The following is a 27,797-nucleotide window of genomic DNA, read 5'->3' as shown; positions in this document are numbered from 1 at the left end:
ATTAAAAATTACAAACAGAAACTATTTAACATAGTTCTAAGCAGAACGCACGCACACACACGCACGCAGTCGATAGAGTAAAATGTATTGATTGATTCTTCTTATAAAAAAACAAGCCGTTTTATTTGTTTTCTGTTTGCAAATCAGTTGTTGGTTTGCATTCTTATCTAGTGCGTTTATTTCTTAGACTTGATCTTCTTAAGGTAGAATTCCAATTCCTTGCCTTCCAGAATGTAACCATCGGAGCGACCGCACTGGCCGGGGCGGGATGAAACGCAAGCTGTTTGATAAAAACAAATGAAATACATTAATATGCGAAACAACAGGTCATATTTAATTAACTAGATAAGCAAAGCTCTCAGAGTAACTATGACAAGCATAAATCACGCCCAACAGGCTTGCGTCTCACTTAAAACAAGATTGACACAATAAAGTAGTTGGATCGCTAAGGGTTTAACATCATCGATATTTTGCTTATTATTTGCTGGAACTGTGGAAATACGTACCCAAGATACGACCAGATGTGAACTGATCCTCCAAAGCCTGCTCCACCTTGCCGTACTTTTGGCGCTCCAGGTACTTCTTCATGACCTTGTCGCTGCGCTTCTTTGTGAGCACATCGTTCTCATCTTCCTTCTGCACGTGCTTAGGGTTACGTTTGCGACCCAGAGGCAGCACATAGTGTGCCTCGTACCATTGGCGGAATGGCGTCGCATCGATGACCACAATGCTGTTCTTCACCAGCGTCTTGGTGCGCACCAACTCGTTGTTGGAGGCATTGTAGACAACATCGGCGATACGGGTCTTGCGTGCAACACCCTCTGAAGCCCAGGCGAAATTGCCGGTTTCCAAACGAAGAGCGCGCAATTTGATGTTACCACCACGGGTGCGCACCTTGTGCACGCGGGATCCGCCAAGCTGAAAATACATACACAGAGTTGCCAGACATTACCAAGGTATACCAAATTCATATAAATTATTATTTTTCTATATAAATGCAGTCAGTAGTCCGAACATAATGCTTCAATCATCAATGATAATGCCTACGAACAAGTCGAGTGCGTTTACAGTTGACACGCGTTAACATCATTTTATTGCAAAATATAAAAACAACAATGGCGGCAGCAGGTAATTAACTCACCTTGGTATTGGCAGCGGGACGGCCCAACTCGAACTTACGCTTCTTGCGGAGCGACTTGCGCTTGCCACCAGTGGCGCGACGCTTGTGTGCACTATCACGGCTAATACCTTTAAGAATGCAAGAGTAAATGCACACACATCAGAATAAGACAATCAAATCGGAGCCAGTTGAAATATCAAGAAAACCATAGCACGCGGTGCTGCTTGCTAGTCGGACATTAAATGTCCAAATATATGTCCAATTTCATTATTTTTTAATAATACACATATGCATTGTCAACTGGCACGTAATTTGCGCACTTTTTTATTATTTTTATGCATATCACAATCGATTTTCTTGATATTTTAACACATTTTGCACTAGCCGACGACTCACCCATGTTCGAGTAAAAAGCGAGAAAGAAAGGAAAAGACACGCACAACCTCGTGTCAAAAGATTTTTAGGTTATCGACTGACAGCGATGGGCAGCACTTTGGCAGAGTTGCATTTTCAGTGAATTACCGTCCACTTGCCAAATAAATAAATTGTGCATATATCGACGTTATCGATAAAATATTGCCAATTTCACCAAACGTGAACTAGCAGTTCTGCCCAAAACCACCAAAAACACAGTAACTTTTGTTCGATACGTATTCGTAATCGATATAACGATGAATTTCTGACATCCCTACTGTACATGAACTAGAAAATTTTAACCCAAGCCAACTCGGAACATCATAATTTGTTGATTTTGCGCGTACTAGTGAAATCAAAACAACAATCGCCAAATGTAATCATGGTAGGCCGAAATGCCAAAGCGCTGTCACATTTTCACCGCCTTACCGAATATATTGTGCAATGCAAGCACTGCGATAAAACTCTCTCGTCTAAACACACATCCTCCAACTTGACGCGCCACCTAATCAGGAATCACAAATTATTAGCGCGAGCTATATTTGCCGGCGACGAGGGCAAAATGCTCGCAGAGCTAAGAGAGGAACTAAACGCACCAGACCCAGAGCCTGAAGTACACATGGATGCCAATTTGGGTGAGCGGGAAACCAAAACTGCAGTACGCACCATCATTGATAACCAGAACCAGGCGCGCCAGGAGCAACATCAGCAAACCGAGCGCAACAAAGTCATTGGTAAAAACAATAAGCTGTGGGCGCACTTTGTGCGCATATCTGAGTTTATGGCCAAATGCAAGCACTGCAGCAAAACGCTCTCCTCAAAACATTCATCCTCCAATCTGATGCGTCACATTATTCGAAGGCACCACAATTTGTCGAAAAACCTGAGCTACTCTCAACACAGCCTGATATCGCCAAAGAAGGAGCTAATGCAACCGGAGGACCGCAGGCAGGGCGATCCATTGGAAAAGGTCGACTTTGACGATGTGGATAGCATTATTGAGAAGGTCACGGACCACATGGACGATGAGGTAAGGCATAGATAGAATATCATCAATGTACTGCGGTTGCATTTTGTTTGAAGTTTACGTCGGTCTCGCTACAGGAACCTTTCTACGAATATGTGGTGGACAACTCTGACGTCATGGTATCCCGCCACTGTGAGGAAGATCCATCGAATATGGCCCATTCCATGGAGCATCCGGGCGAATCGAATTCAATGGGCGAAGCAACCACACAACTGGACGAAAAGCTGAAAGCGGAAACAATATATTACAATGAAATGGCCGAATTGGCAAGAGCTAAGCGGCGATTAATTGATCTGCAAACGAAGAAGCTTTTACTGGACATGAACGTTGTTGAAAGCAACTGAAGTAGAGAGCTTGACGGGGCCTCTTGCACACAATTAATTTGTTATTTATGATTAAATAATTATGATAGATGGTCTATATAACAATTTTAAATACAAATACATTACACTTAAAGATTAAAAGCTACGTTCAGTAGGGTTCGTACGAAGTCTGATGAAGCGTCAACAACTAGCTTCAACTGACTTGCTGCTGTTGCTGTCCAGATTTGAGCTTCTCAATTTCTAGCCGCTCTTTGAGCACCTGTTGCGCCACTAGAAACTTTTGCATGCGATAGAAGCCAGCCTTCTCACTGAAATACATCGCTTGTTGGCGCAGTAGATCCTCCTTTAGTTCACGCATAACCGGCGTGTCGTCTGCTTGAATAGTGGTCGTCACCAGCTGGGCATCGGTGCTGTCGTTGCTGTAATCGGAAACAACATTTTCGCCCGACTGCGCGGGCAATGTATTCCCATAGCGATCACTTTCAACTGCAAAGTGCTCACCAACCTCTTCAGCAGTCTGCAGATCTTCATCAATCTCAATGAGATCATCGTAGAGCGCATCCTCAGCAACGACATTTGTTAGCCTCGCTTGCTCGCTGACTTCTCCCGAGACAGTCGTATTGTGATCATCAGCAACAACTTCCGTATAGAGAGTGGCGAACTCTTCATCCTCCTCTTCTGTGGGAGCGAAACTCTAAATGATAACAAGTTATGATTAAGTTAAGCTATAATCAATCAATATACTTTGCTGGCATACTTCAACTGGCTCCCCGCGCATTGCTGCGCTATGAATCTTAATCATGTGCTTGCTTATGACCTCCTCCAGATTGTCGGTGTGCACAAAGTGCTCGTCGCACATTTGGCACTTCCATACCGTGGGATCACTGGTGGTTTCGCAGAAGGCGAAGAACGAGTTATCATCAAAGTCAAGGCTTTCAGCTTTGACCGGTCCACTCGGATGCTGTGAGTTCCACACAATATTGTGCATGCGATGCAAATGCCTTTGCAGGTTGCTTGTGCCCTGATACGATAGATTCTTAAGGCACACACGACAGCGTACTGCATCATCCGAAATGCGTGTGATGTATCTCCAGACCTGGCTGCCGCTGATGTTTCTACGCGGATTCTCGTTCGTGCTGGATGTGGCTGCTTCCTGCACTCTATCAGGCGTCTCGGTTTTCACCTGCGTCGTTTCGTCCATAATGCCGTGCCGGCGTTGCAGATGCGTTATGACGTTGGCCGTGCCATGGAATCGCATGCGACGATTGCATATTCTGCATAGAACTGTATCGGTCGTCAGTTTCTCGCAGTGATTCCACACATAGCTGGAACTTCTACGCTCTTTCCTCGATGACTGCTCCATGGACCAGCGCATGTTGAGTGGCATTTGCTTAGCCTGCAAGCAGATAAGTTTCATCAAAAGAATCCTTAGCTCCGATTTGCCATACTCACAACTTCCTCTAGCTTTTCAGAGTGCATGCGTCTCAAATGTTTTGTTATGTTGGACGTATTTCCGCCGCCAAAATACAACACTTTTTTACAAATATGGCACAGGGCACGCTTCTCATCCAGTTTGGTGCAAAAGTTCCAAACGAAACTGCGATTCGGCCGACCTTTCTTCACTGAATCCTGCTGATGCTGCTTTGGGATGTAATAGTGCTTAATACATATGAGAAAGTATCCCAATAGCTTTTACTCACCTCTGCGAGGCCATGCACTGATTGCAAATGCCTACTTAGATTGGTTGTTTTGTTGGCAAAGGTTTCATTGCACACGTTACATCTGAAAACATTCGAGTGGTCTGGCACTGGACTAAAGAACTTCCAGACGAAACTCTGTCGCTTGTGCGTTGGTAGCTGGGGTATCGTGTTTTGGTTTGCCATTGTTTCGTCGATTTCATGCTCGGCTATTGAATCACTGTCCTCCGACATGGTTTCACTTTTTTAGCGGTAAATTAACTGCAATGCTTATAATTTATACACAAATATTTACAATTTCTACTGCAGTTTTCCCTCGTTAATAATCTAGCAGAGTTCAATTGGCTTGATTTTAGTAATTTCGATAATTAATGCGATATCTGGCTCGCTAATGAACCGATTCTTTGTTCTTTTACTAAATATATGTCGAATGTTTATGCTATATATCGGCTTGCAATCGATAATAACAATTGTACATCTCTAACAGCAACAACGCATTTTTCAGTCGCATCGTTGAAAATTCTGTCGCAGCGATAAACGTAAAATGTCTAGTTTTTCCCCAAATCAATTGCGCCAATGCGCGCGATTTACGGGAACGGCTTGCACACCCGAAAAGGAACAAAAATTACGCGAGCAAATCCATAGCGAATTAGCAAAAATCAAGTACTGCAGCAATCCCACATATTCGTGCAGTTTGATGCGCCTTGACGGCTATGATTTTTGCATTCGCCACATTCTGCGCGATCCACGCGCCAATTACCGCCAGTGCACACACGTATTTCCTAACGGACGCAAATGCGCCAATGCAGTGCCCAAACTGGATACCAAAAAGGAGCAAATACTTACCACGCTTTGCTTCGAGCACAACCGCCAGGCGCAGCTACAAAAGACGCACTCTTCGGTGGGCCGCTTACGTAGCCGCGTCGAGACCAATGAGACGCTTCTCAATAATCTATCGCATCACGTGAATGTAGAGGACATAAAGCCGGAATTGCCCAAGCCAGAACCGGACGATGATGAAATTGATGTAGTTTCGCCGCATGTGACGCCTTTTGGTGAGTGTTGTAAATAAAGTTATATGTAAGCCAAGAGTAGCCCCCTGAAAAGATAGAATCTGCGAACTCTAGGCGTTGAGTTTCTGCTGCAGCCACAGTCTGTGAACGACCGTAATGGTGCAATATTTTACCTATAACACTTGTGCACTTAAAATCAATGTTATACCAATTATGATTTTCATTTATCTTTTTGTTTATCTTTTGCAGTCAATCAGGATCACACGAATAGCATACCACAAGTTGTGTCCAGCGTGCGCAAGCGTCGCCGCGTTTTGGATTATGCCTCTGATAGCTCAAGCAATGACGGAGATCCACCATGCTTGAGAAATACAGCAAAAGATTTGGAGTTCTATGAATCTGATTATGAGAGCGTAGACTCTGAGGAGGATGATCCTCTGAAGTAAGTAAGCATAGACTGGCTCAATTATTTGTATATTAAATTTATCTCCATTTGTAGACATGCGGGCGTTTACACACGTGCGGAGGCAGTGCGTCTGTCAGAGATGAAACTGATCAAATTGCAGAACTTGTACCGTGGGCAGATAACACATTTGCAGCATATCTTAAAGCAGCGTCGTCGTTCCTATTTACAGGACATACGCCGCGAGCGCGAGACATACTGTAATTTATCAATAAGTGATTCAGCTATTAGGTCAACAATTTTTCAACAATTATGACATTGCAGGCAGTATTCATGACCAGCTCAAGGACACGCCGCACGAGCGCAAGCTGTATGAGCAATTGAAGGCGCTGAATGGCTATCATCGTCGACAGGGCATGGAGGCGCTCCTCTACAAAAAGATGAAAGAGAAGCGATCACGCGACACTGTGATCTCAACCAAATCCGCCAGTCAGCCGAAGTGCGTATTCACTGAAGGCGGCGTCAAGTGTGGCGAGCGCACTTTGCCATGTTGCAAGCATTGCCGTAAGCATATACTCGAGGACAAGCGGCAGGTTTTGTATCGCGCCTGTGGTGTTGAGCGCAGCGGTGTCGTCTGCCAAGAGCCCGTTGCAAGCATATTAGAGGACTCGACATGTGTGCTGCATTTGAATGTGCCGGCGAAACGCCAGTATATACAAAAGGTGCGTTAATTTAGAGGCTGAGCCTGCAAATACCTACTACCAAACTACCAATACCACTACCAATAGCACTACTTAGAGCATTAGCACTAAACGCATAAGTTCTGCGCCTACATTTGTGTAAATACTAATTCCATATACATACATACATACATAGACATTACTCTATTCATACAAACGTAAATCGTAAAGACAAACAGAAATGATCGCTATAGATTGTTATCGCTTTGATCGAGCAGCAGTCTTCATTAGCCGGTAGTTCCAACATTTATACACATAAACAACTACTATATACTATAGTATAGTCCTAGCTAGACATACATACGTATATCTATATGTAAGTATTTCGTAGCGTTTAATGAACAAAAAGCTTGTGATCAATTTTTGAATAAAATACCGACATCTCACCCCCCCTCCCCATCCATAGTTTTATGAAGTGCCGATCATACCGTCGATCGAAAGTATATTTGCGACTGGCGGCAGTGATGAGACTTTTAACGGTGACAATGACCAGATCAATGAATCCATTGACTCCAGCACTCAGAATGATCTGTTGGAGTTGGCAAATGGTATATTTGACTTTGATACCGTCGAAGATTTGACCAATTCTATTGATGAGAATTACGCCATGTTGCTCGATATGGACTGTAGTGTTCTGGGGCTGGGGCTGGATGATCCATATATGACCGATAATAACAATATATTTGAGAATCAAGATCATATTTCCAATCAAGATGAAATCCCTTCAATCGATGCAGTCACCTCTATCGATGCTGTTTCTAATGAAAACTCGAATCAAAGTGCAATGCAAACTGATCAGAATTTTGAATTTAATGAAACCGACAGTGATATGTTGAACGTTCTCGAAGGCATCGAAAATATGCCTTGGTTCGATGCACTGCTCAACTAATTGAAATTAACTAAATAACTGCATGTACATTTCTAGCATCATTCATTAATGAATTGAATTAATTGAAATCTAGCGCAAACAATTCTAATGTCCGGTTATTCTCATTCACAGAAATGCGAATCTGAGACCGAGGACGACGAACCCTCTTCCACTGCAGCTAAACAAGAGATTAAGAAGGAGGACAAGGAGCCGGAGGCAAATATGTCTCTGAATGTAACCACAGCCCATGACGACCACAATCCGAAAGATAAGAATAAAAACAAATGAATGCAGAAAACACTAAAAACGGTCGGGCATATAGTCAAATTTCGCAACATAGATTAGTCTCTAGTTTACTATTGCTAAATGTTATATGTAATTAGTGTTAAATCGCCTAAGAGTTTTATGAAATATACCTACGTGTTTGTTAGTTGCAAATTAAAGTTTAAATTTTGATTAACGTGCTAAAAGTATCGGTTAAGTGCGCATCTCTAGTTGACAGGGTGTAAATAGATGTACACCCTGTGCGTACACATAGCCTGCATTAACCGAATTAATTATTGTTTATGATGGTGGTTTTTATTTTATTAAATTAAAGCAAGAGTTTTTCAGTTATATTTTGTATTGCTATTATGAGGCGCCACCTACAGCTGAGTATTAAACAGGTATGAGAAATTGTCAACATTTCTTCTATGTTTCTTAACAGACCCAAAATTTCAGCTAACCGAAAGTTACATCAATGGACAATTGTCTCCACTGTCGGTGGCGGAGCAAGCGCTGGCACAGTCCACTAACCTAAAGACGTTGAACGCCTTTGTGTGCATTGCAGCCGAGCAGGCGTTACAGCAGGCCAAGGAGTCGGTTCGCCGGTATGCGGAGCAGAAGCCATTGAGCAGTCTGGATGGCGTTACCGTAGCCATTAAGGACAATTTCTGTACAAAGAATATAGCCACAACTTGCGCTTCACGGTAAGTACCTCAAGATTACTGTTAAATGAAAGATGCTATTAACTAAAAAATCCGGTTACAGCATGCTAAAGGATTTTGTGCCGCCCTACGATGCGACTGTCTGCTCGCGTTTAAAAGAAGCCGGCGCCGTTATATTGGGCAAGACGAACATGGATCAATTTGCTATGGGTGCCGGCACAGTGGACTCCATCTATGGGCCAACCAAGAACATATGGAGTGAGTCCTTTAGTGAGGACAATTGGCGCATAGCAGGCGGTAGTTCGGGCGGCTCCGCATCAGCTGTTGCTGCTGGTTTGTGTTATGCGTAAGTTCTTTTGTTTACATTTTTGATCCAACCTAACCTCAAAATGCAGCAGTTGTAACAACAATTGATAAAACTGCGTATTTTAGCTTAGCTCACTTTTAAAAAGCAAAGACAGTCCCTGACAAATAAGTTCGTGCCGAAATATGTTCGTTTATTTACGCACATGAAACGCGTTCCGCTGTGGCCAACAGCATTTTCCATTACATAACATTCGCTTACAAAACAAACTAAGGGTTAGTTCACTAATTGTTTAAATAATAATTTCCGTTTGGCCGAGATCCTCGTCCGATGGCAGCACAATCTTATCGGGATCCACATAATTGGGGCTAATCAAATCGACGCCCGCTTCCTCGCGGCGACGCAGCTCCAAAAAGCCCTCGCGTTGAGCCCAGTCGCGCAACTTCGTATCGGGTAAATAGGACCAATAAAATGTGCCCCACACAAGGCACAGTGTGACTGCAAAGAAGAATGTCGATTTTGTTGCTTTGCGATCCTCAGCCTCACTTTTGTAATCGAAGCCGTAGCTTATCCAGTTCTTTGGGTTGGGATTAGCAAAGTCTTCGGTCGTAACGGTGGCTGGTGCTGCAACCGTTTCATCCTTCTTGGGTGATGTTTTGATGCTGCGGCACAGGCGTAGCGCTGCTGCCTGATTGAGCGCTGCTGAGCGCTGCAGTGCCACGGCACGGCTGGTTAGGCGAAAGAGCGCAGACATCGCTTCAATACGCTACAAATTATTCGCAATTTCACGTAAATATTTTACTTTGCGTTCGCTGATGGCGCAGTGTGACCGTTTCACAGCTGTGTCAAAAAAAACCTTCAAGTAATATATCGATAGCTGTATTTACAGATCAAGATTTATCGATGACTATACGAGGTAAAAATGAATTTATTTCAAACCAATTAATTTCTACTCTTATTGCAGAGCGATTGGCTCTGATACGGGCGGATCAACGCGCAACCCCGCCTCCTATTGTGGCGTAGTGGGACTAAAGCCAACATATGGTCTTTGTTCTCGCTACGGTCTCATACCACTTGTTAATTCAATGGATGTGCCCGGCATATTAACCCGATCGGTAACCGACTGTGTTGAGCTGCTTAATACCATAGCCGGTCCGGATATACAGGACTCGACGACAATAAGAAGGCCATACAAGAAACTAAAATTACCAGAAATTGATCAAATTGATTTGCGTTCTCTGCGCATTGGCATACCCAAAGAATATAACTGCGAGGGACTTTCGTCTGAAGTCCTGGAAACCTGGACCAAGGTGGCGGACCTACTGGAGTGCGCAGGTGCCAGCGTTCGACAGATATCATTGCCTCACACTGCGGCCAGCATATTCGTATACTCCATACTGAATCAATGTGAGGTTGCTAGTAATATGGCGCGGTACGATGGCATCGAGTATGGACACCGAGCAGCAGACGAGCGAAGCACTGAGCAGCTCTATGCACAGTCTAGAGCTGAAGGCTTTAACCAGGTGGTCAAGACGCGCATATTAACGGGAAACTTTCTGCTACTGCGCAAAAACTATGATCACTATTTTGAGAAGGCTTTGCGTGTGCGTCGTTTGATCGCTGAAGATTTTATTAAAGTGTTCGAGCCACCGACAACCGAGGACCAAGTGGATATATTATTAACGCCCACAACGCTAAGTGAAGCGCCTGTCTACAAGGACTTTGCCGCTCTGAGCAACCGCGATCAGTGCGCCGTACAGGACTTTTGCACACAGCCAGCCAATATGGCAGGAATCCCAGCTGTCTCGATACCTATACGACTGTCCAGAGCCGGCTTGCCGCTTAGTCTTCAGCTGATGAGCAATAACCTGAATGAGCAGCTGCTGCTTACAGTGGCTCGTTGGATTGAGGCACAGGTGGAATTCGATTGCCTAGAGAGTTTGCAGCGACATGCGGCATGCATACGAACTTAATTATGTAAATACAGTTTTCATTTAAAGTTGAAGGAGCTCTAACTTTTATTTCATTTACACTTAAGTTTGGGGTTTAACAAGTTTGGTTTTACATTTCAAAATGTATTTTCGCGCTAATTTAACGATAGTAATTGCAAAAACCCTATACTTATCGATAGATTGACACTCTTATTAAACAGTATGGCAGCGCTGTAAATATGTCTAACGAGAGTAAATGTACGGATTTAATACAAATTCGACCTCCAACGTTACGCGGTTTAAGAAAATGTTCAAGTTGCGGCGCCATAAATGGCAGTCGTGCTCTCTTCTGTAGGAATCTTACGTGCCCCCAAAACAAAAATCAGCTCGATGGAGTGCAGCTGGTGTGCCAACGTGCCGGTTGTACGGTCTATTCGGTGCGGACCAAAGAACGGGATCCAGAGGCTCAGCCGCGAAATTTTGTGTCATTTGAGGATGTGACGTTGTCGTTGCAACCGAATGCAGCCGTTGTTTCCAGCAAGGCTGTGTGTTATGTGGATGCGTGTAAGGCTGACAGCGATTGCAGGCACATCAAAGCCTGTCGCGATGGTCAGGATCAGATGCCCATGGCGCAGGTGTACACCGTGTCGCGTGAGGTGCTCTGGAATCTGAATATTACGATAGAGCAAAAGCAACAGCTCTGGCAGCAGTATAAATCGGCCGAGGAGCAGGACCACTGGCCGGCAGTGCAGCGACTAAATGCAACTACTTTTGTGGTCAAATGTCAACGTTCGAACACGTTTCCAGCGGCGCATCTGCATGTGACGGCGCTGGCCAACGGACTCTCCACCAAGAAGGGCACCTATGCGTGTGCCTGTCGCAAGCTAAAGATTATCGTGGAGCCAGACAACTCCCTGGTTATGCAGGATGAGATTTGTGATCATCTGCTCCTCGTGCTGGCTGGCATACTCAGTTCACCACAGGGCAAGACGATTTATGGCAACTTTACAAAGAGTCTGCAGACATTTTGGATGCCCGACAAACTGGAGACGCCTCTAGGCGAAGCCACACACGACGATTTACGTCTAAGCCTAAGCATAATCCCAAGCGGCGATGTTGATCTCTCCGAAGACATATATATCTTTGACAATGAGTTCTGTGTAGCTGACACGGATGTAAGTCTGATGTAGTTATAAAGGTCTGCCAATTTCATGTTTCAATCTTACAGCTGCTGCCCATGCCAGAGGAGTTCTCAGATATCATATACGACATGGATTCGATGCCTGCCGCACACAGCGTCAGCAGTAGTTGTGCTCCCAACGATGCCCAGCTCTTGTCTAACTTCGATATATACGCTGAGCAGCAGCAGGATCAACATCTAGAGCTGACCGATTGCAATATTGAGCTCATGGATCAATATCAACTGACCGACCAGATCGATTTGTGCAGCGAGGATATTGAGCTGCCGTTGGTCAGCGAGCCGTACAACATACTGACGCCTCAGCCCATCTACGCAAAGGCGCCGCCGGCAGCCACCAATCAGCTGCCCGCCATAGAGCTGCCCACGATTGCGGTCGTCAAGAAGGCGGCCATCAAAGCATCTGAAATTGTGGATGAGGTCAAGACGCGCAAGCAACCTCCACTGCCAGCAAAGCGTGCGCTCATTGTGAATGAACCTACGTGTACAACTGTAGTTGAGCCTGTGGGCGTGGCTGTGCAGCCAGCGTTGGCATATGAAGCCTGGCTGGACTATGTGATAGAGCTCCTCAACTCAACCATCGAGCCGGAACCTGCGCCTCAGCAGGCAATTAGCACGAGGCAAATACTGCAAACGTTTCATGTGCACAAGGTGAGAGCACTGAAGCACCTATAAAGAGTAATTTATACATATTTATGGCTAAACTAATACTCCTACATTATAGGAAACATTCTCGCACTTAAGCAAGAGCTTCAGTGCTGGCATCAAGCGCCGTCCCTTGCATCAAGTGGCAGTCATTGACTCTGGCAAGCACAAAGGTCTGAGCAAGTATGTGTGGCACTTCAGTGCCTCGCACACTGTGAAACGCATCTTCAGCAGTCGCAATGTGTGTATAAAGTGTCTCAGGAGACTCTAAACTGGCGACTTACATGTGCATTTCTCTTTGAGCAGCTTAACTTGCAGCTGGAAAGGTGCTTTGAGCGCCATGCACTTGGACATTTTGTGCCGTATGTGAGACAGACGCCCACTCAGGCATCAACACAGCACAGACAACGCCCGGTGCATGCCAAGCTGCGGCTCTATGTGGTTAAAATGGTCTTTGATGTCGAGCAGCAGGTGCAATTGAGATAGTCTAAAAAAAACTAGTTGTTAGCAAGGCTGTAATTGCAAGATAACATTCGGTAACCCAATTTATGGCAGCCACTTTCGTATTTAGAGACTCGTTTGCAATATTTAATATAGTCTCGAAATGCTAAAAGTTCTGCAAGTCCATACGAATGTAGATGTGCATTAGTTAAATTGATATAATGCAGTCCATTCAAACGATAATAAGTTAATTAAATAATTTGCCTTGCAGCCTTGCTAATTGCTAAGCCTAACACGTTTAAACGTTATTTGCAATTCTAATGCAATTCATAAGTTACAGATAAAAAGTGGCCTATATATAAACTGGATTCCCGATGTACTGCCTCGGAGCAGCTTTGGCCAAATGGATGTGGAGTTTACGCTGGAAACGAGGGCGCCGACTTAAACGTGGGTACTCTTTCAAAATTTAAATCAGATTTTCTTTATTCATATTTCCATTCAGTTTAGTTTTATAAGTTTTTGGGTTTTTTTCTTTCATTTTTGTTTGCATCCATAGCAACTTTTCATTAGCTTATCCATAACTTAGGTGTACATAAACTTATATTTCAATTTTCTGTTGTATGTCGAGATACTTCTTTTGATCGCTACGCCGTGAGCGTTCTCATGGCAATTTTACTGCCCTCTATATAACGTGGTTTACTTCACTTTGTTTCAGTTTGCTGCCTTGCGCTGATGATCTACTCTGTAATTCCCTTTTAAAAACTATGGGGCTGTATTCACGTATCCCTCTCGCTCTATGCTTAGCTCTAAAATCGTGGGTTATGCTTAGGTTAGTTTTTATTTCTCGCTACATTTCAGCTTTCTTACTAAACTGTTTTTTTTTTTTTTAGATTTTATATAATATTTTTTTGTGATCTTTTTTCTTGTGTTTTATACGCTTAAGTTTGACATTCATCACATTTATAAATTGCATAACACCGTCAATTAGATATATATATATATATATATAGATATACATATATATATATATATATATATATATATATATATTAATATATGATTTGTGAAGGTAGTTAGTCTTGGAAAGGTTTCCTTGCTCGAGAAGTGTGTGCAGATTTTTACTTTTTATTTATTTTTTAAATATTTTCTTTTAGTTCTTCGGTTGTATTTTGTTTTTCTTTTATATTTCTAAATCATCTTCACATTGGCTGTCTAATTGCCTCGCCTCGTTTTTTTAAGGATTTTGTTTTATGTTTGGCTGTCAATTTACAAATCTTCATTCATACATTTAGATTTTATTTCCATTGATTTTTTTTATCTGTTTTTTTTTTTTTATTTATTTTTTTTTTTTTATAGTACATCCATTGTGTATAACTAACAACTAAATTGTGATTCATAGTTAAAATGCATTAGTTATATTTTAGTTTGAAAATAATATGGTCTTTCGTATATTACAGATGAAGCATTACAGTTTTTGCTGTTAAGTTATGAGAATTTACAAGCCATCTATGTAATACATACATATGTATGTATATCTATGTATATATATAATATAATTTAAAGATCGTATCTTAAATACTTAAATTAAATACAGTGCCTAGAGTTTTTATGCTCTATAACAAACAAAATATGAAAATTGGTCGTTAGGTTGAATTTGTTCTTAGGTTTTAATAATTTTTTTTTTTTTTTTTTTTTTTTTTTTTAATTTTAAATTTTCTTTTTATAGAAATGCAGCTTGTTTTTGAGCGAAATAATATTAGAGTTAAGCTATACGGTTATACATTGTAACTAAACTGAATTGAACTTTTGGTATACTCGAAATCGAAAGCAATTCAATACAATTAGATACAATAATACAATGTAAACAGTATACCTGCCTAAGATAAAGTGTACAAAAAACCAGTCTTTAAAACATGTTGTCAGTAAATACATATACATATATATATATATCAATACATATACGTATGTTCGCTTACACATGTATACATCTTACAGGACTTTTATTTTGACTCGACTCGACTCGAAGTATAATCTTGGGAATTGTGCAGCTGTTTAATAAGAGCTCAACTGTTTACATGCTATTTACATATAATATATGTATATACTTCAAGCACCCTACTGTACTTAATACCATATATGTATATATATATTTCTTATTATGCACATACGCATATATATCATATTCGAAGCATGTACAATCCATTGAGAATTCACATCTATAGCCATGGCAATTCAATAGTGCAAACATCTATATTTTATTTAATGTGTGACTCTGTACAATATGGGGAATCGGGCATTCGGAGCTGAAACACCCTGTGCTTATATCGTCTTTAGACATTTCTTAGAATCGCTTACGCCTTACACTCGCTCACTTAACTTCCTTCGCTCATTCCTTGTCCACAAAAAAAAAAAAAAGAGTGATGTGAAGATATTTTTCAATTGAATATTTTCATTTTAATTTTTTTTCCGTTTTTCCACATTTATATATTTTAGTAATACTTTGCCTGCGATACGCTTTACATACAATAAGTTCTTAAATACTAAACGCTAAGCAGTTTTTCTTTCGTACGTTTAATTTTTTTTACAATATTTATAGCATTGAGAGCCGGTCGAAAAGCTCGTCTTAAGTTCTATTTGCGATCTACACATCGATATATTTATTTACAATTGCGATGTGAGGCGTGTTTTCTACTTGTCGTTTCATTTGTTTTCCTTACGATTTACAGTGATGTGGTTGTTTTAAGGTGTGCTTCGATTAAATTTGAGAAAATATTTCTAGATATCTAGACGTGACATTATGTATATATGCAAATTGTTACTTAAATATTCCATTTTCTTGTCTATTAAATTCGCATAATTTTCGCTACGATTTTTTGTTGTTTGTTTTTCAAATTTTAACATTTTGTAATCGTTGTAATAATTGGAGTTGAGCGGAAAAACAGTTATTGTTAACAGATTGTAGGACGGACATTGAAACAATTTAGCAAAAAATATGTCAATATGTGTAACGGTAACTGGCCTTATATGAAAAACACCTGATTTGAACTAATTAATTAGAGCATGGCACAAAAAAGTACAACAGAGTTTCTTTCTAAATATTTATATATATATATATATAAAAAAAAAAAAAAAATAACTTTAATGGTAACTAAGTTAGGGAAATTTTTATTTATATATATATATATTTTTAATTTGATTTTTGTGGTTTTCTTTGTGTGGGAACTATTCTGGCATTTTGTGCGTTTAGCTACATTTAAACATTATTATATTTGATAATATTCATAAATATATATGGATATACATATATTTATATTGAACCGTGTGCCTTGACTATTATTTCTTTTGCTTGCGACTACCATAAATTTTAGCAAACTTAAATAATTTATTGAATATAAACAATTAATAATGGTAAATCATGTTTTTTGTTTTTTCTTTATAAATACAGTAAGCGTGATACGCCTGGCGGAGAGTTGCCCTGGAAACTCCAAAGAATATTTAAAGTTACTTAAATAAAAATTTAAAATAATAAATAAAATGTTAAATAATATTAAAAATAATTTAAAGGACTTGCTTAAATAACTAAGCAGATGTATACAGTAATTAGAATTAGTTATTAATTATATTTTAAATGTATTTATATTTAGTTATATTTATATCATATTTTAGCATTTATAAAATGTTATTTTAATTTACTTTTTACTTTTATTTTATGTTTATTTCTAAGCTACAATATCTAAGTTTTGAGCATCTGTGACTGCTGGATTAAGCGGTTGTTGCAGGTTGTTGATGTTGTTGTTGTTGTTGCACATGGTTGTTGTTGGTGTTGGTGGAGTGGCCGTTGTTGGGTGGATCAGTTCATCAACATGCAGGCAGTTGGCATTTTCCAATTGTTGTTGTTGTTGATGCGTATTATATTGTTGTTGCAGTTGGGTTTGTTGTTGTATCAGCGCGAGCATTTGTTGTTGTTGATGTTGTTGTTGAACCAGTTCATCACAATTTACAGCAATTATTGGCGGCACATCGGCAGCATTGTTAGTAACAGTGGTAAAATTAGCATTAGTATGGGTTAAATCAGTTGTTGGTGTGGTTGTGGCTGTGGCGATTGTTGTTGGTGTTGTTATTGTTGTTGGTATTGGGACTGTTGTAGATGTTGTTGTTGTTGTTGTTGTTGCTGTTGGATTGGGCATGTCATTGCTGGGTGTGGGTGTAATGGATGATGGAGCAACTGTGGGTGGTAACAATGATGAGATGGGTAATAAGCTAGAATTAGTATTTGCTGTGACTGGTGTTGTTGGTATTGTTGGTGTTGTTGCTGCTGCTGCTGCTGCTGCTACTGTGGCTGTTGCAGTTGCAGTTGCAGATGTTTCATTTGTTATTTCAGTAGCTGTTGCTGTTGTTGTATGACTATGACTAATGAGATTTGACTGCTGCTGCTGCTGCTGCTGTTGTTGCTGTAGCTGTAGTTGTGTTTCATGTTGTATTTGCAGCTGCAGCAACTGCTGCTGCTGCTGTGCAAGCAACAGCTGTTGCTGTTGTTGTTGTTGTTGGTGTATAATATTACCATTGCTGCAAATTTTGCTATAGAGATCCGGCGTGGCCGTTGTCACATCCTCGAATTCCGTGCGCAGCGCCGTGCGCTTCAATAAATTGAGATTGCCTGGCAAATAGGACAGTATATTGTAGATGAGGCGTATATCCTCGCTGGAGGTCCAGACGCCGGGTCGCTTGTTATGATAAAGCTTGGCATACTGATACACGTTCGCCGTATTGCAGTACTCCATCTCAATGGCCAGCGAGGAGATGGCGCAGAAGGTACACGCCTGGGCGCCGCCATATCTGAAAGGAATTCGGAATATGAAGGAATTCCACTTGGTTAAGATTGAACTCTCTCGCTCACCTGTCGACCACAACAATGGGTCCGTTGCGATAGTCATTGCAGCGCTCATGCACATCGACGATGAAGTCATAGATGCTATTCGGATTGGACATCTCGGGCCAGCTGGGGCAATGGAGCATTTTGACACTGAGCTCATAGTCGTCCTGTATGGACTGGATGACAAAATCGCGGCTTACATAGTCGCTTTTGTTGACTTTGTTCAGGAATTTGACGCGATAATAATCGCTCTCGATGGGCGTGGTCTCATCCGGCCAGAACTGGGCAAAGTTCTGCAATGAATAGAGTTTAGTGTCTGTGTCCTTATCGTGCGTAGGCGAACTTACAATATCATCCAGCGAGGAGAGCAGCACGATGGTCTGTGCATTGTGGTCCCAGACCATTTGCCAGAAGTCCTTTATCGTGTGCGACATGGGATGTTGGGTGACAATGAAGTCACGTAGACGCCGGAAGCCATGCAGCCACGAGGCATTTATGTAATCGCTGCCATCCTCACCCGGCTTGGGTGTCAAATGGACGCGACTGCCCTCAATGGGGAAGATGGCGCCGCGATTCTTAATCGAGTTCACCTGCTTCATGGCGGAGGCGATGTGTATGTCCTTTGTCTGGAATTGTATGATGTTCTTGTACTGCTGCTCCAAGTACGGAGTGCAGTTCTTGAGCTCCTCGACTTGCTCTGCTGTCAGATTGGTCTCGCCCGAGGCGATCGCCTCGACGAGCGCATCGTGCAGGAATATATACTGCTCCTCGGTCTGGACAAGGAAGTTTCGCTGGGCGCGGATGTGACGCAAGAAGCCAAACACATTCACAATCGACTTCTGCTGGATCTGCTTGAGCATGGCGTCCAGTACAATGTAGGTGCCAGTGCGACCGACGCCAGCGCTGCAAATATAACAAATAGAGTCCAATTAGCCAAGTCCAAACATATGCATTCTTATAGCCAACACTCACCTGCAGTGGACTACGATTGGACCGGCATCGGGGGGATTGGCAGCTGAGGACTTCTTGATGAAGTTCAGCACGGGCAATGGATGATCCGGGGTGCCATGATCCGGCCAGTTGGTATAGTGATATTGATAGACAAGTTTCTCCAGATTGCACTGCTTCTTCTTCTTCAGCTGAAATGGAATTCGTATTGCATTTAAATGGAAACAGAAACTCTTGGAGTTACCCACCTTGAGGTGCTTGATTTGCAGCGTGCGCACCGTGTACGTGGACATGACCTCCTCCTCGACCAGCTTCACCTGTATAACGCCATAGGTCTCGACGCCATCCTTCGGCCAATACATATCGCACTTGCGCCGTCCGCGCTCCACCAAATTGGTGATCATGACGATGATGGCCACGCGCTGCTCCCAGATCATGCGCCAGAAGCAATCGAAGGTGTCGGGCAAGGGGCCCTGGGTGCCAATGAAGGCGTGCGCCTTCTGGTATCCGTCGATGAAGTTGGCATTGATGTAGTCCAAGTTCTTCTTCTGGCCAGGCGTGGGATGCAAATGGACGCGACTGTGATCGTCTGCAGAGAGAGAGAGAGAGAGAGAGAGAGAGAGAGAGAGAGAGAGAGAGAGAGAGAGAGAGAGAGAGGGAGAAAGAGTTACATAGAGAAAGTACTTAGAAATAGATCTCCTATACTCTGTAATCTGTGCACTTACAGGCTGTAATGTTGAGATAGCGGTTCTTGCGCTTGTTCTCCGGATGCTGCGAGTGCTCGCAGGCCAGATCATCGGTGACGCACTCGTTCTGAATGGCCTCGTACTCGCGACTAAAACCAATATCCCCGTCCGCATGCAGCGACGCCACATGCTTAGCGAATTCATTTACGGGCACCGCCGCACGTATCTCATCTCCGATCTTGACGGGCACCTCCCAGTCCACCTGCGGCGCATTCGGATGATGTGGCGGATCGTCCAGGTAGTAGTAAGCCGCATGGAAGCACTTTCTGCTGAAATGAGTTAAGCCACAAAAGATCAAGTGTTAATTAATCAAGTTTTTGTTTTCGGCTTACGTAAAGTTGAGTTTCATATAGTATATATGTACATATATAATGGGGGTTTTTACAGATTACAGTTAGATAAGATTGAGTATATACTGTAGGTATATTAGTTGGCATATTATGGGAAAGTTTAAGATTGTATCTTTATATAATATACAAATATATGCACGTACTTTCAGATAGGAGACGTATTTCGCGGATATCGGAGTTATATAGAGACAGAATCAGTTTTCAGAGTTTTCAGAGTTTTTATCAGTTTGTCATGCCATATAATAATTTATTATATTTAACTCTTTAACTATATAAACAGCTTCACTTGCAGTTCACTTAAAACAACCTTAAAGCAGAGGTAACGAATATCATTTGAATGTTCCAGCTTTATTATTGGTCCATTTCAACGCATAGAACAGGTGGAGGAAAGGGACGGTGAGTCCTGTAGAGATGCGCGAGCCGAGTATATTCAAGTATCAGGCAGCCGCACAAAAGCGTACTTAATAAGTATTTGGCATCAGTGGAAATAGTCGGAAATGGTAGAAACGGTGAAATACCAGGTGTCAGCAGAGCTCAAAGGCATAAATGATGCCCCTGCAGAGGGGGAGTGGCAGTGGGGTAGGTGGGAGGAGTGCAGCAGGAGTAGCTTAAGTAGCATTCAATGTGCAGCGCGCTTTTAACTAAAATCAAAATTCATAAATAATAAGCTGTCCAGCAATAGAAAGAGAGAAAGAGAGGGAAGTGAGTGAGTGAAATAGAGCGAGCGAGAAGGCGAGTGCTGAGCTGCACTGAAGGACATCCGTAAGGCTTGTGGGGTGCTTTTGGTCAACATTAACGGTATTTAGTTGCAGCCAAGCATAAACAAGTAATTTTTTCTGCTCAACATTTTCCGTTTTTTTCTTAACTTTTTTTATTATTATTATTATTATTTTTTTTTTTTTACATTTTTGAATGGCAGCTGCAACTGAACTTTTTGCTACTTTTGGCATTTTGAATACCTATGCAAAGATTTTTGAGTGACAACGAGCCGCTGCTGCTTCCCAGCTGAAGAGCAGCTCGAGTGGGGAGTGGGCGTGGCATTGGTTAGGCAATTGCACCTGTGCAGTGCATGAATTGGGGTTAAGTTTTTCTAATTGGCTAAAGCAATTAGAAAGAGAAAGGAAGAGGGAGCGAGAGAGGGCTATTTAATATAGGTAGTTTAAATAAAAAAATAAAAAATAAATAAATAAAAAATATAATCTAATATTTAATTAAATAATATTTCATTGATATTTAATTATTACTGACTCTTTAATTTCAAATTTTTTTCGAGCTTAAATATTAATAAAAATAGATATCAAAAATATATTTTCGTTTTTATGTTCCATAGCATATTTTCACAAGAAATTTGTAAATAATATTAATATTATCTTATAAACAAAGTCAATTCCAATTCATATAGAAAAAAATTTTGCGTAAATCGCTGTCAGCATTCCATGACAAAAAACTTTTTTTTCGCCCCCACTCTATTTAATATCATTTATTTATATATACAAATAACAAATGATGCATATGATCTGTCAATTATTTAGATTTCAGATATTTGCATAAACTTTTAATTTAAACAAAAACATTAAACAAACAGCGCAGCAAGTTTTTTGCTTCTGAGAAATGTCCGCAAGCAGCTCAGCTGTATATTTAATATTGATACAGATATAAATAAATATTTGGTTTTTATCAGTACATTGAGTATATGTTTATCAAAAATAAGAGCAACACAACAATAACAATAAAAGTAATAATAAAAGCATTATAGAAAGTATTTTAAGCTGCAAAACAACTCGTGTTTTTCTTTTTTATCTTTGCTTTTTTTTTCCTTTTTCTAGTCTTAGAGCTTCGTATAAATGTAAATATGTATATATGTATATCTTTATGTATCTCGATATATATATGTCAACATGTTTATGCGAATTTTTGTTATTCAATGTCGCCGTTGCTATTGTTGTTGTTTCACAACTACGCACCACATATTTATTATAGGAAAAATACATTTATTATAAACGTAATCACGACGTTTGTAAATCATAAAAAAAAAATAAGTAGACACTTAGGAACTCTCCAAATGCATACTATGTATGTATATACATATGCCTATAATATACATATATATTACACACTTTAATTGCTCGTTAAAAGTTTACCGTTTTCTTGTAATTTTGTTGTTGTTGTTTTGTTGCTGTTAAACTTTCTGTTACATTTTTAATGTATTTTTCTTTTTCCAACTTTTTCTTCTTCTGCCGACTATAAACAAATGAAATACACATTTGAAAACTTTGATTTACGTGCGATAATTATAGGTCAAGCACCTGATTGTTATATAAAAAATATCTATTATATTTTGATAATTTAGCGCTTTGTTCAGCTGTTTTTTTTTTTTGCGAGTTCCGAGTTTTAAAAGCGTTTTACACCTGAATTAACTGTTTTTTTTTTTTTTTTTTAGTTTTACTGCGAAGTGAACCTTGAAGTGGAATTACAACTGAGCCGTGTGGATTATTACGTTTTTGGTTTGTTTAATTAGTTTTCTTTTTTTTTTTTGCCTAAATTAGCGACAAAGTTAATGAAACATAATGACATTTATATATCTGTATGTAATGTATGTTTATGTAACCGAATGTCAGCATATTCATCTAAGCCCAGGGTATTGCTGCGTCGACTATTGCGCATGTCTACGGCTATTGTTTTCTTTTGTCAACTTCCGTTTTGTTTATTTACTTCTTATGCTTTTGGCAGCAGTTTCAGTTTCTGTTTTTCTCTCTTCTGACTGCGCCTCATTTGTTATGCATTCTCGATTGTTGATTGTTTTTGTCATAAAAAGTTGATCGGCCGATTCCATTTGCATTGGGTGGCCGCAGCGCCTACCCCACCCCCTCTTCAACTTTCTATTCTACATGCCCCACGCCGCCTGTGTTAGACCATTCGGGTTTAGAGCGCAAAACTTACGTAAACCAATTTCCACGTTTCGATTTGCGACGTACAAGGGGCGACGCTGTCGACGCCGACGCCGATGCCGATGCCGACGGCGAGAGCGGCGTGGCGCTGCTGCGTCGCTTTTCCCCGCCAGCTGCTGACATGCTGCTCATAAAGATGATCGCTCAAATGCCCCAGTGACGGCGGGGTCGGTGAGCAGGTGCACAGAGCTTTGTTCTCTGTCAAGTTAAAATTGCATTGCGCGTGTTGCGCCGTCTGTTTGGCCTCTGTTATTGTTGCTGTTGCTGTTGCTGTTGTTGCACACGTTTATTAACACAGAAAGAATTACGTCATATTGGCAACTGGGTGCGCAGTCGTCGAGGGGCAGCCGCTCTGTCGCCAGGCACTTGCAAAATTATGTAGTACGCAATTGGCGCACATACACATGCACGCATATACAATGGCACACACACACACACGCACGCACTGGCTAGAATGCAAGAGCTTGACAACAAAACAAAAGGAATACAAATTGACGGCTTATCGTGCCTATATTTTTGTTTCTTTCGCTGCTTTGATAAGCACCGTTTATTTTGTTGTTGTGACTATCTCCTTTTCCGTCTTACTCGCGTGTTTATTGACGACTTTTTGAGGTGCGCCCCTCACACACTTGTTGATCGCGTAGCTCGATTATCAAAACGCAACTGAAAACCCAATTGGCAGCAACAGCTGTATGCGGTCTCAACAGCGCTCACTCTGTTAATGTCAAACTCGCTATGTTAAGTGCTCTCTTGATCGCTGTAAGAGCGTACGGGTGAGCGAGAGCTTTGGCCAATTGCCAGCTGTGTCTGATAAGACACGCATGTTACAGAAAAGTTTAGCTAGACTTTTGATGTCTGCTCTCTCAGACCGTGAGCGATAGTATTTTCTATTTGCGGTATTTTTATGTTATTGCTTAATAAAATACTCGGCAAGAGAGGGCCCTCTGTTATCTCTGTTATCTCTGTTAAATACTTTGCGCTCATAAATAAACCAATTAGATTAATGTATTGTCTGTCATTAAAATAATTGTTAATGAACAAATAGATAAAGGTATTAATTGCTGTGTTTGGGAATGTGGAATAGCAAATTCGAAGTAGATGTTTACCATGACTGTTTTGAAGTTGATTTTGAAAGTCAAGTTGAAGAGAGAGAGAGACAAAAGATTTTCCAATTAAAGTTCAGCTAATGGGAATATCAACCTGAGCAAAACTCTTGAAGTGAAATTTATGCTTCACACACACGCACATAGACATTTACACAGGCGCAACTTAACCCATTTTCAGCCCCAACCCCACCTGCACACTCAACTCATTCGGGGCATGCACGTGCTTCTAATATTTTTGACTCTGCTGGCGCAACAACAACAACATCAATGACAACAACAAAGGGTTGGCCCAAAAAGTTGCGCATACGAAGCCAAAACAATTTCTTGGCAAAATTTGTTTTTTTTTTTCCTGTATTTTTGGGGGTTGCCCAAAGGCAAAAGTTGGCGGAAAAACTCGACGCCTGACCTCGTCGCGCACATGGGGCACGGGTACGGGCACGGGGCAAATAAAGTTCTTGCCGCAAAACAATGTTGCCAAACTGCATAAAATATGAAACTACTAACAGCAAAGAGAAAGAGACAGAGAGAGTTTTGAGTGTGTGGGGGAAGGGAAGGGGGAGGCAGCACGAGGGAGAGAGAGACAGCTATATGCATACATGTATGTAATTGTGGCACAAAAGTTTTCTCATTTTTGTTGCTTTTCTGTTTTTTTTTTTTTCGCTTTTATATGCGGCGTCAAAATGTAAATAAAAATTGTTGTTATCGTTGACATATTTTTGTATTGTAACCAACAAATTGTTCCAATAAAAATTTCTTGAGTATTTTTATGCCTTTGTTGTTGTTGATTTTTCCGTGGCATCAGCAACAAAAGTTGCGCTAGGCCAAGTTGAGATTTCAATCGAAGAAGAAAGTATTTCCAACAGGCAATTGAGTTGAGCTCAAGCAATACTATAGTTCAAAGGGGTAGTTGGAATATGTGGGAGGGGTCAAAATGGGACGGATTGGCATTGAAAGTTAGAATGGTTATTAATCATATTATTAAATATAGCATATGAAATACTGAATATTAAAACGGAAATATATAATAATAAAAATAATGATATAATATTCAAAATTTATTTGAATTACAATAGCTATATAGACTGAGACTCTTAATTGATGTTATAAAGCTGATATTTGAGTTTCTAACTCCGCTTAGATCTTATAAGTAACTACTTAGCGCAGATACCACTAAATTACCTATATTATTCGCACTACCCGAAGGTAAACCTTTTTTCCCTAATGCCTATTTACTTCACCGTTTTTTCTTCCTTTTGTTTGCTCGCACTGAAAGGGAAATTGTGGAAATTTGTTTTGTTTTGTTTTGTTTGTTTTTAAATAAAATATAATTTTTCCGCTCTAAAACGCGAAGGCTGCCTGAAAAATGGTTGCTGCCTTTACGGCCAGCCCTTTAAGCCCCTTTTCAGCAATCCTTTCTATTTATTGCGTCCTTAACTTTTCCAGAGTATTTGTAAAAAATAAATAAAATGGCATTAATTTGTTAGAAAACGCTAGTGGATGGGGGTGTAGGGAACCCGAGAGGGGGGCAGAGGGATTGTGGCCGGGGTTGGGAAAGGCGTGCGGCAACTTTTATTTGACATATTCGCGGGAGCATGAAAAATGGCATAGAGGAAAAAAAAAAAAAAACAAATAAGTAAAATAAAGAAAAATAAAGAAAAAATCGTAGAATGAAAAGAAGAAGTAAAAATGTTTCATTGAAGTTAAAAATGTTTCGCATTTTCTTTATGGCATTTAGCAGGGTGAGATGTGTGTGCGTGCGTGTGTGAGGAGAGTGTGGCAATACCGTTATGCCGTTATACAGTTATACAGTCGCCCGGGGGCCTTGGCTTTGTGCGAAATTGTGTAACGCTGCCAACGGACGGGTTAACCACTCTCATATTTAATAAAGACTTTAAGTAACTTGAAACTTTTTGCTTGTCTTTCGTTCTATTCCATCCCATTCCCGTTCATTCCATTCCATTCCATTCGATTCCCTGCTGCATCGTGGGCGTTCCAGGTTGGGCTTATGTTTTTGTGTTTCGAATTTTAATTAACATTTCTAATGAATATGCGGGCATTCTTGTGGCCCCCTAACCCCCGGTCAATGACCACTTGGAATTGGTTTCTGGGTATTTCCTCTTTGCTGTTTGCTTTCCCATTCACTTGGATTGGGTTGGCTTTCAAAGGATGCGCAAGTGAAACGTGAATTTTAACTGGACGCCGCTCTGATGTCATTTTTATGCTTGTGTGGGCCAGCATCAAAAAATTTAATTTTTCAGAATTTCAAAGTAAATTTGCCTTTAGTTTCGCTGCTCGAGCTAAAATCTCATTGAAAGTAGATAACTAGATTTAATCATAGTTGCTAACTGAGCTTAATTTCTTTAAGATTAACTATTGAAGATGTCTGGCAACACTGCACAGTTTGGCGTGCATATTAAGTTGGCCGCGGCAAATGAGATTATCATGAGACTAGCATTAATTAAACATAGTGTATAGGATAAATATATAATAGTTATATATCGAAAGTATGATTATTGAGCGTTCTGATTATAAATATTGCCTGGAATTATCCAAATAGCAGAAGCAAATAAAGTTTCTATAAGTTTATATTGAAATTATGATATAGGGCACTTGGAGATTAAAAATATGTTCTGAAATTATCTAGAAGCAAAAGCATATTTAGTTATTGAGCTCAAAAACATATTTATTAATAATTTACATGTTCATTCGAGTTTCTTTGCTCTTTCACAACACCCTCATACAACATGTGTAGCCTAGAGCTATGTTAATGCCCCAGCTATGTGCTAGTTAATCCCTTGAAACTCTTTCAGCCTCGCTGCAGTCACAGTTCGATGTCCCGTTGCCCCATTATAATAGATATATCAGCTCGATGTGCATATATATAGATATATAGATATATACATATATATATATATATATATATATATATATATATAAATTTTTGTTTTTTTGTTGATCTGTTTTGGGTAAATCAAATACGAAATAAAAACATTTTCATCTTTGCACGCACCAGAAATAGCGCTGCGCCTGCTGTGTGGATGCAACATTTGCGCCCAGTCGACACATTGATTTGTGGTCTCGCCTATTTTTAAGCCACGTTGCGCTGCGGGTGTGGGGTGGATGGGGGAGGGGCTGGGCGTGTGCCGCCTGTGCGCCGAGACAGCCGAGAACACTTAACAACTGAGCACTAGGCATGTGCTCTATTTATGATACACTAGTCAGTTAAGCCACAAGTGGACATATTCGGATGCTTGACTTCCTAGTTGTCTATATCTAAATTTACATCTATATTTGATAATTAGAGTCGAGTCAAGTTTTGGCAATCTGCTGATTAGATTTTTAGTCTACGAATCACAGCTGGAATATAAGACTAAACCTTTCCCATCTGATTTATATATTCACAGAGTATGATCTAGTCGTGCATGCCCGCCTGCAATGCTCTGTCTTCTTATATATATTATAGCTATTTAAGGGAGACAGCACGCGCCGCGGCCTCATGCAGCTGCACTTGTTTTGCCTAGCATTTCGAGTTGGTTCGAAGTTGAGTCGCGTGTAAACATGGAGCGCCACTTACCTCCACAGGAAGAAGGCCATGACAATCAGAACGATGCCGAAGCAGCTGAAAATGATGCCCACCAGGACGGCCAAGTTGTAGTCGTTGTGCGATTGCCTCAACAGTGGCTGCAGCTTCTCGCAGTTCGGCTGCAATTGTATCTGAAAGTGAAGAGCAAAGAGTCAAGTTAGGGTTGCTTCAGCCCAGCGCAAGGGGTGGGGGA

The 27,797-nt window shown here is 40.9% G+C and overlaps 8 protein-coding genes and 1 non-coding gene across 25 annotated transcripts in view; 4 read left to right on the top strand and 5 right to left on the bottom strand.

Moving 5' to 3' along the window:
* Positions 1–95: 95 nt before the first annotated feature.
* On the bottom strand, positions 96–1,656 carry RpS8 (ribosomal protein S8). The gene is made up of 4 exons (XM_018013740.2): positions 1,517–1,656; positions 1,142–1,248; positions 507–918; positions 96–280 (listed from the first exon to the last, which is right to left on the bottom strand). Exons 1-4 carry the CDS (start codon positions 1,518–1,520, stop codon positions 177–179), a joined length of 627 nt encoding a protein of 208 aa, XP_017869229.1. The 5' UTR covers positions 1,521–1,656; the 3' UTR covers positions 96–176.
* On the bottom strand, positions 357–403 carry LOC149270272 (small nucleolar RNA R442). Its single transcript, XR_016268809.1, has one exon. It is a non-coding gene; the product is annotated as a small nucleolar RNA R442 (small nucleolar RNA).
* Positions 1,657–1,732: 76 nt separating the features above from the next.
* On the top strand, positions 1,733–3,025 carry LOC108617870 (uncharacterized). Of its 2 annotated transcripts, none has more exons than XM_018013728.2 (2): positions 1,733–2,564; positions 2,639–3,025. In XM_018013728.2, the coding sequence occupies exons 1-2, from the start codon at positions 1,917–1,919 to the stop codon at positions 2,903–2,905; spliced, it is 915 nt and encodes a 304-aa protein (XP_017869217.1). In that variant the 5' UTR covers positions 1,733–1,916; the 3' UTR covers positions 2,906–3,025. The 2 variants fall into 2 exon arrangements, with proteins under 2 accessions (XP_017869217.1, XP_017869208.1); XM_018013719.2 differs by having other exon boundaries at positions 2,618–3,025.
* Positions 2,846–4,982, bottom strand: LOC108617821 (uncharacterized). 3 transcript variants are annotated; one of them, XM_089466399.1, is made up of 5 exons: positions 4,585–4,982; positions 4,337–4,525; positions 3,642–4,280; positions 3,390–3,578; positions 2,846–3,332 (listed from the first exon to the last, which is right to left on the bottom strand). In XM_089466399.1, the coding sequence occupies exons 1-5, from the start codon at positions 4,813–4,815 to the stop codon at positions 3,078–3,080; spliced, it is 1,503 nt and encodes a 500-aa protein (XP_089322525.1). In that variant the 5' UTR covers positions 4,816–4,982; the 3' UTR covers positions 2,846–3,077. The 3 variants fall into 3 exon arrangements, with proteins under 3 accessions (XP_089322525.1, XP_089322515.1, XP_017869119.1); XM_089466389.1 differs by having other exon boundaries at positions 2,846–3,578; positions 4,585–4,980; XM_018013630.2 differs by having other exon boundaries at positions 2,846–3,578; positions 4,337–4,522; positions 4,585–4,979.
* Positions 4,983–5,035: 53 nt separating this feature from the next.
* Positions 5,036–8,048, top strand: dgt1 (KAT8 regulatory NSL complex subunit dim gamma-tubulin 1). 2 transcript variants are annotated; one of them, XM_089466373.1, is made up of 6 exons: positions 5,036–5,636; positions 5,844–6,036; positions 6,094–6,257; positions 6,322–6,719; positions 7,144–7,650; positions 7,738–7,879. In XM_089466373.1, exons 1-5 carry the CDS (start codon positions 5,126–5,128, stop codon positions 7,624–7,626), a joined length of 1,749 nt encoding a protein of 582 aa, XP_089322499.1. In that variant the 5' UTR covers positions 5,036–5,125; the 3' UTR covers positions 7,627–7,650; positions 7,738–7,879. The 2 variants fall into 2 exon arrangements, with proteins under 2 accessions (XP_089322499.1, XP_017869167.1); XM_018013678.2 differs by lacking the exon at positions 7,144–7,650 and having other exon boundaries at positions 5,037–5,636; positions 7,738–8,048.
* A 52-nt stretch (positions 8,049–8,100) lies between these two features.
* On the top strand, positions 8,101–10,840 carry GatA (glutamyl-tRNA(Gln) amidotransferase subunit A, mitochondrial). The gene is made up of 4 exons (XM_018013650.2): positions 8,101–8,270; positions 8,326–8,573; positions 8,635–8,877; positions 9,800–10,840. The coding sequence occupies exons 1-4, from the start codon at positions 8,238–8,240 to the stop codon at positions 10,806–10,808; spliced, it is 1,533 nt and encodes a 510-aa protein (XP_017869139.1). The 5' UTR covers positions 8,101–8,237; the 3' UTR covers positions 10,809–10,840.
* NP15.6 (NADH dehydrogenase [ubiquinone] 1 beta subcomplex subunit NP15.6) lies at positions 9,004–9,699 on the bottom strand. The gene has a single exon (XM_018013753.2). The coding sequence runs from the start codon at positions 9,587–9,589 to the stop codon at positions 9,128–9,130; it is 462 nt and encodes a 153-aa protein (XP_017869242.1). The 5' UTR covers positions 9,590–9,699; the 3' UTR covers positions 9,004–9,127.
* A 53-nt stretch (positions 10,841–10,893) lies between the features above and the next one.
* Positions 10,894–16,742, top strand: LOC108617806 (uncharacterized protein C2orf42 homolog). Of its 4 annotated transcripts, none has more exons than XM_089466369.1 (6): positions 10,894–11,941; positions 11,995–12,615; positions 12,689–12,850; positions 12,916–13,080; positions 13,391–13,497; positions 16,496–16,742. In XM_089466369.1, exons 1-5 carry the CDS (start codon positions 11,006–11,008, stop codon positions 13,493–13,495), a joined length of 1,989 nt encoding a protein of 662 aa, XP_089322495.1. In that variant the 5' UTR covers positions 10,894–11,005; the 3' UTR covers positions 13,496–13,497; positions 16,496–16,742. The 4 variants fall into 4 exon arrangements, with proteins under 4 accessions (XP_089322495.1, XP_089322488.1, XP_089322497.1 ...); XM_089466362.1 differs by having other exon boundaries at positions 13,385–13,497; XM_089466371.1 differs by lacking the exon at positions 16,496–16,742 and adding an exon at positions 13,766–15,479.
* Positions 16,235–27,797, bottom strand: part of Ptp99A (Protein tyrosine phosphatase 99A) — a 153,327-nt gene continuing 141,764 nt past the window's right edge. For 6 of the 10 annotated variants that reach the window (XM_089466305.1, XM_089466327.1, XM_089466323.1 and 3 more), the window contains 7 exons: positions 27,596–27,735; positions 19,597–19,886; positions 19,120–19,460; positions 18,896–19,062; positions 18,271–18,826; positions 17,948–18,216; positions 16,235–17,886 (listed from right to left, as the gene is read on the bottom strand). In XM_089466305.1, the coding sequence (XP_089322431.1) occupies positions 16,770–17,886; positions 17,948–18,216; positions 18,271–18,826; positions 18,896–19,062; positions 19,120–19,460; positions 19,597–19,886; positions 27,596–27,735 (2,880 nt within the window). In that variant the 3' untranslated portion in view covers positions 16,235–16,769. The remainder of the gene's footprint in view (positions 17,887–17,947; positions 18,217–18,270; positions 18,827–18,895; positions 19,063–19,119; positions 19,461–19,596; positions 19,887–27,595; positions 27,736–27,797) is intronic. The other 4 variants (XM_018013504.2, XM_089466342.1, XM_018013506.2 and 1 more) reach the window with 4 other exon arrangements.

This window comes from Drosophila arizonae, chromosome 2 (assembly GCF_054131065.1).
Source record: "Drosophila arizonae isolate 15081-1271.41 chromosome 2, UAZ_ARI_1.0, whole genome shotgun sequence".
Lineage (NCBI taxonomy): Eukaryota > Metazoa > Arthropoda > Insecta > Diptera > Drosophilidae > Drosophila > Drosophila arizonae.
This window is presented reverse-complemented; position numbering and strand designations above follow the sequence as displayed.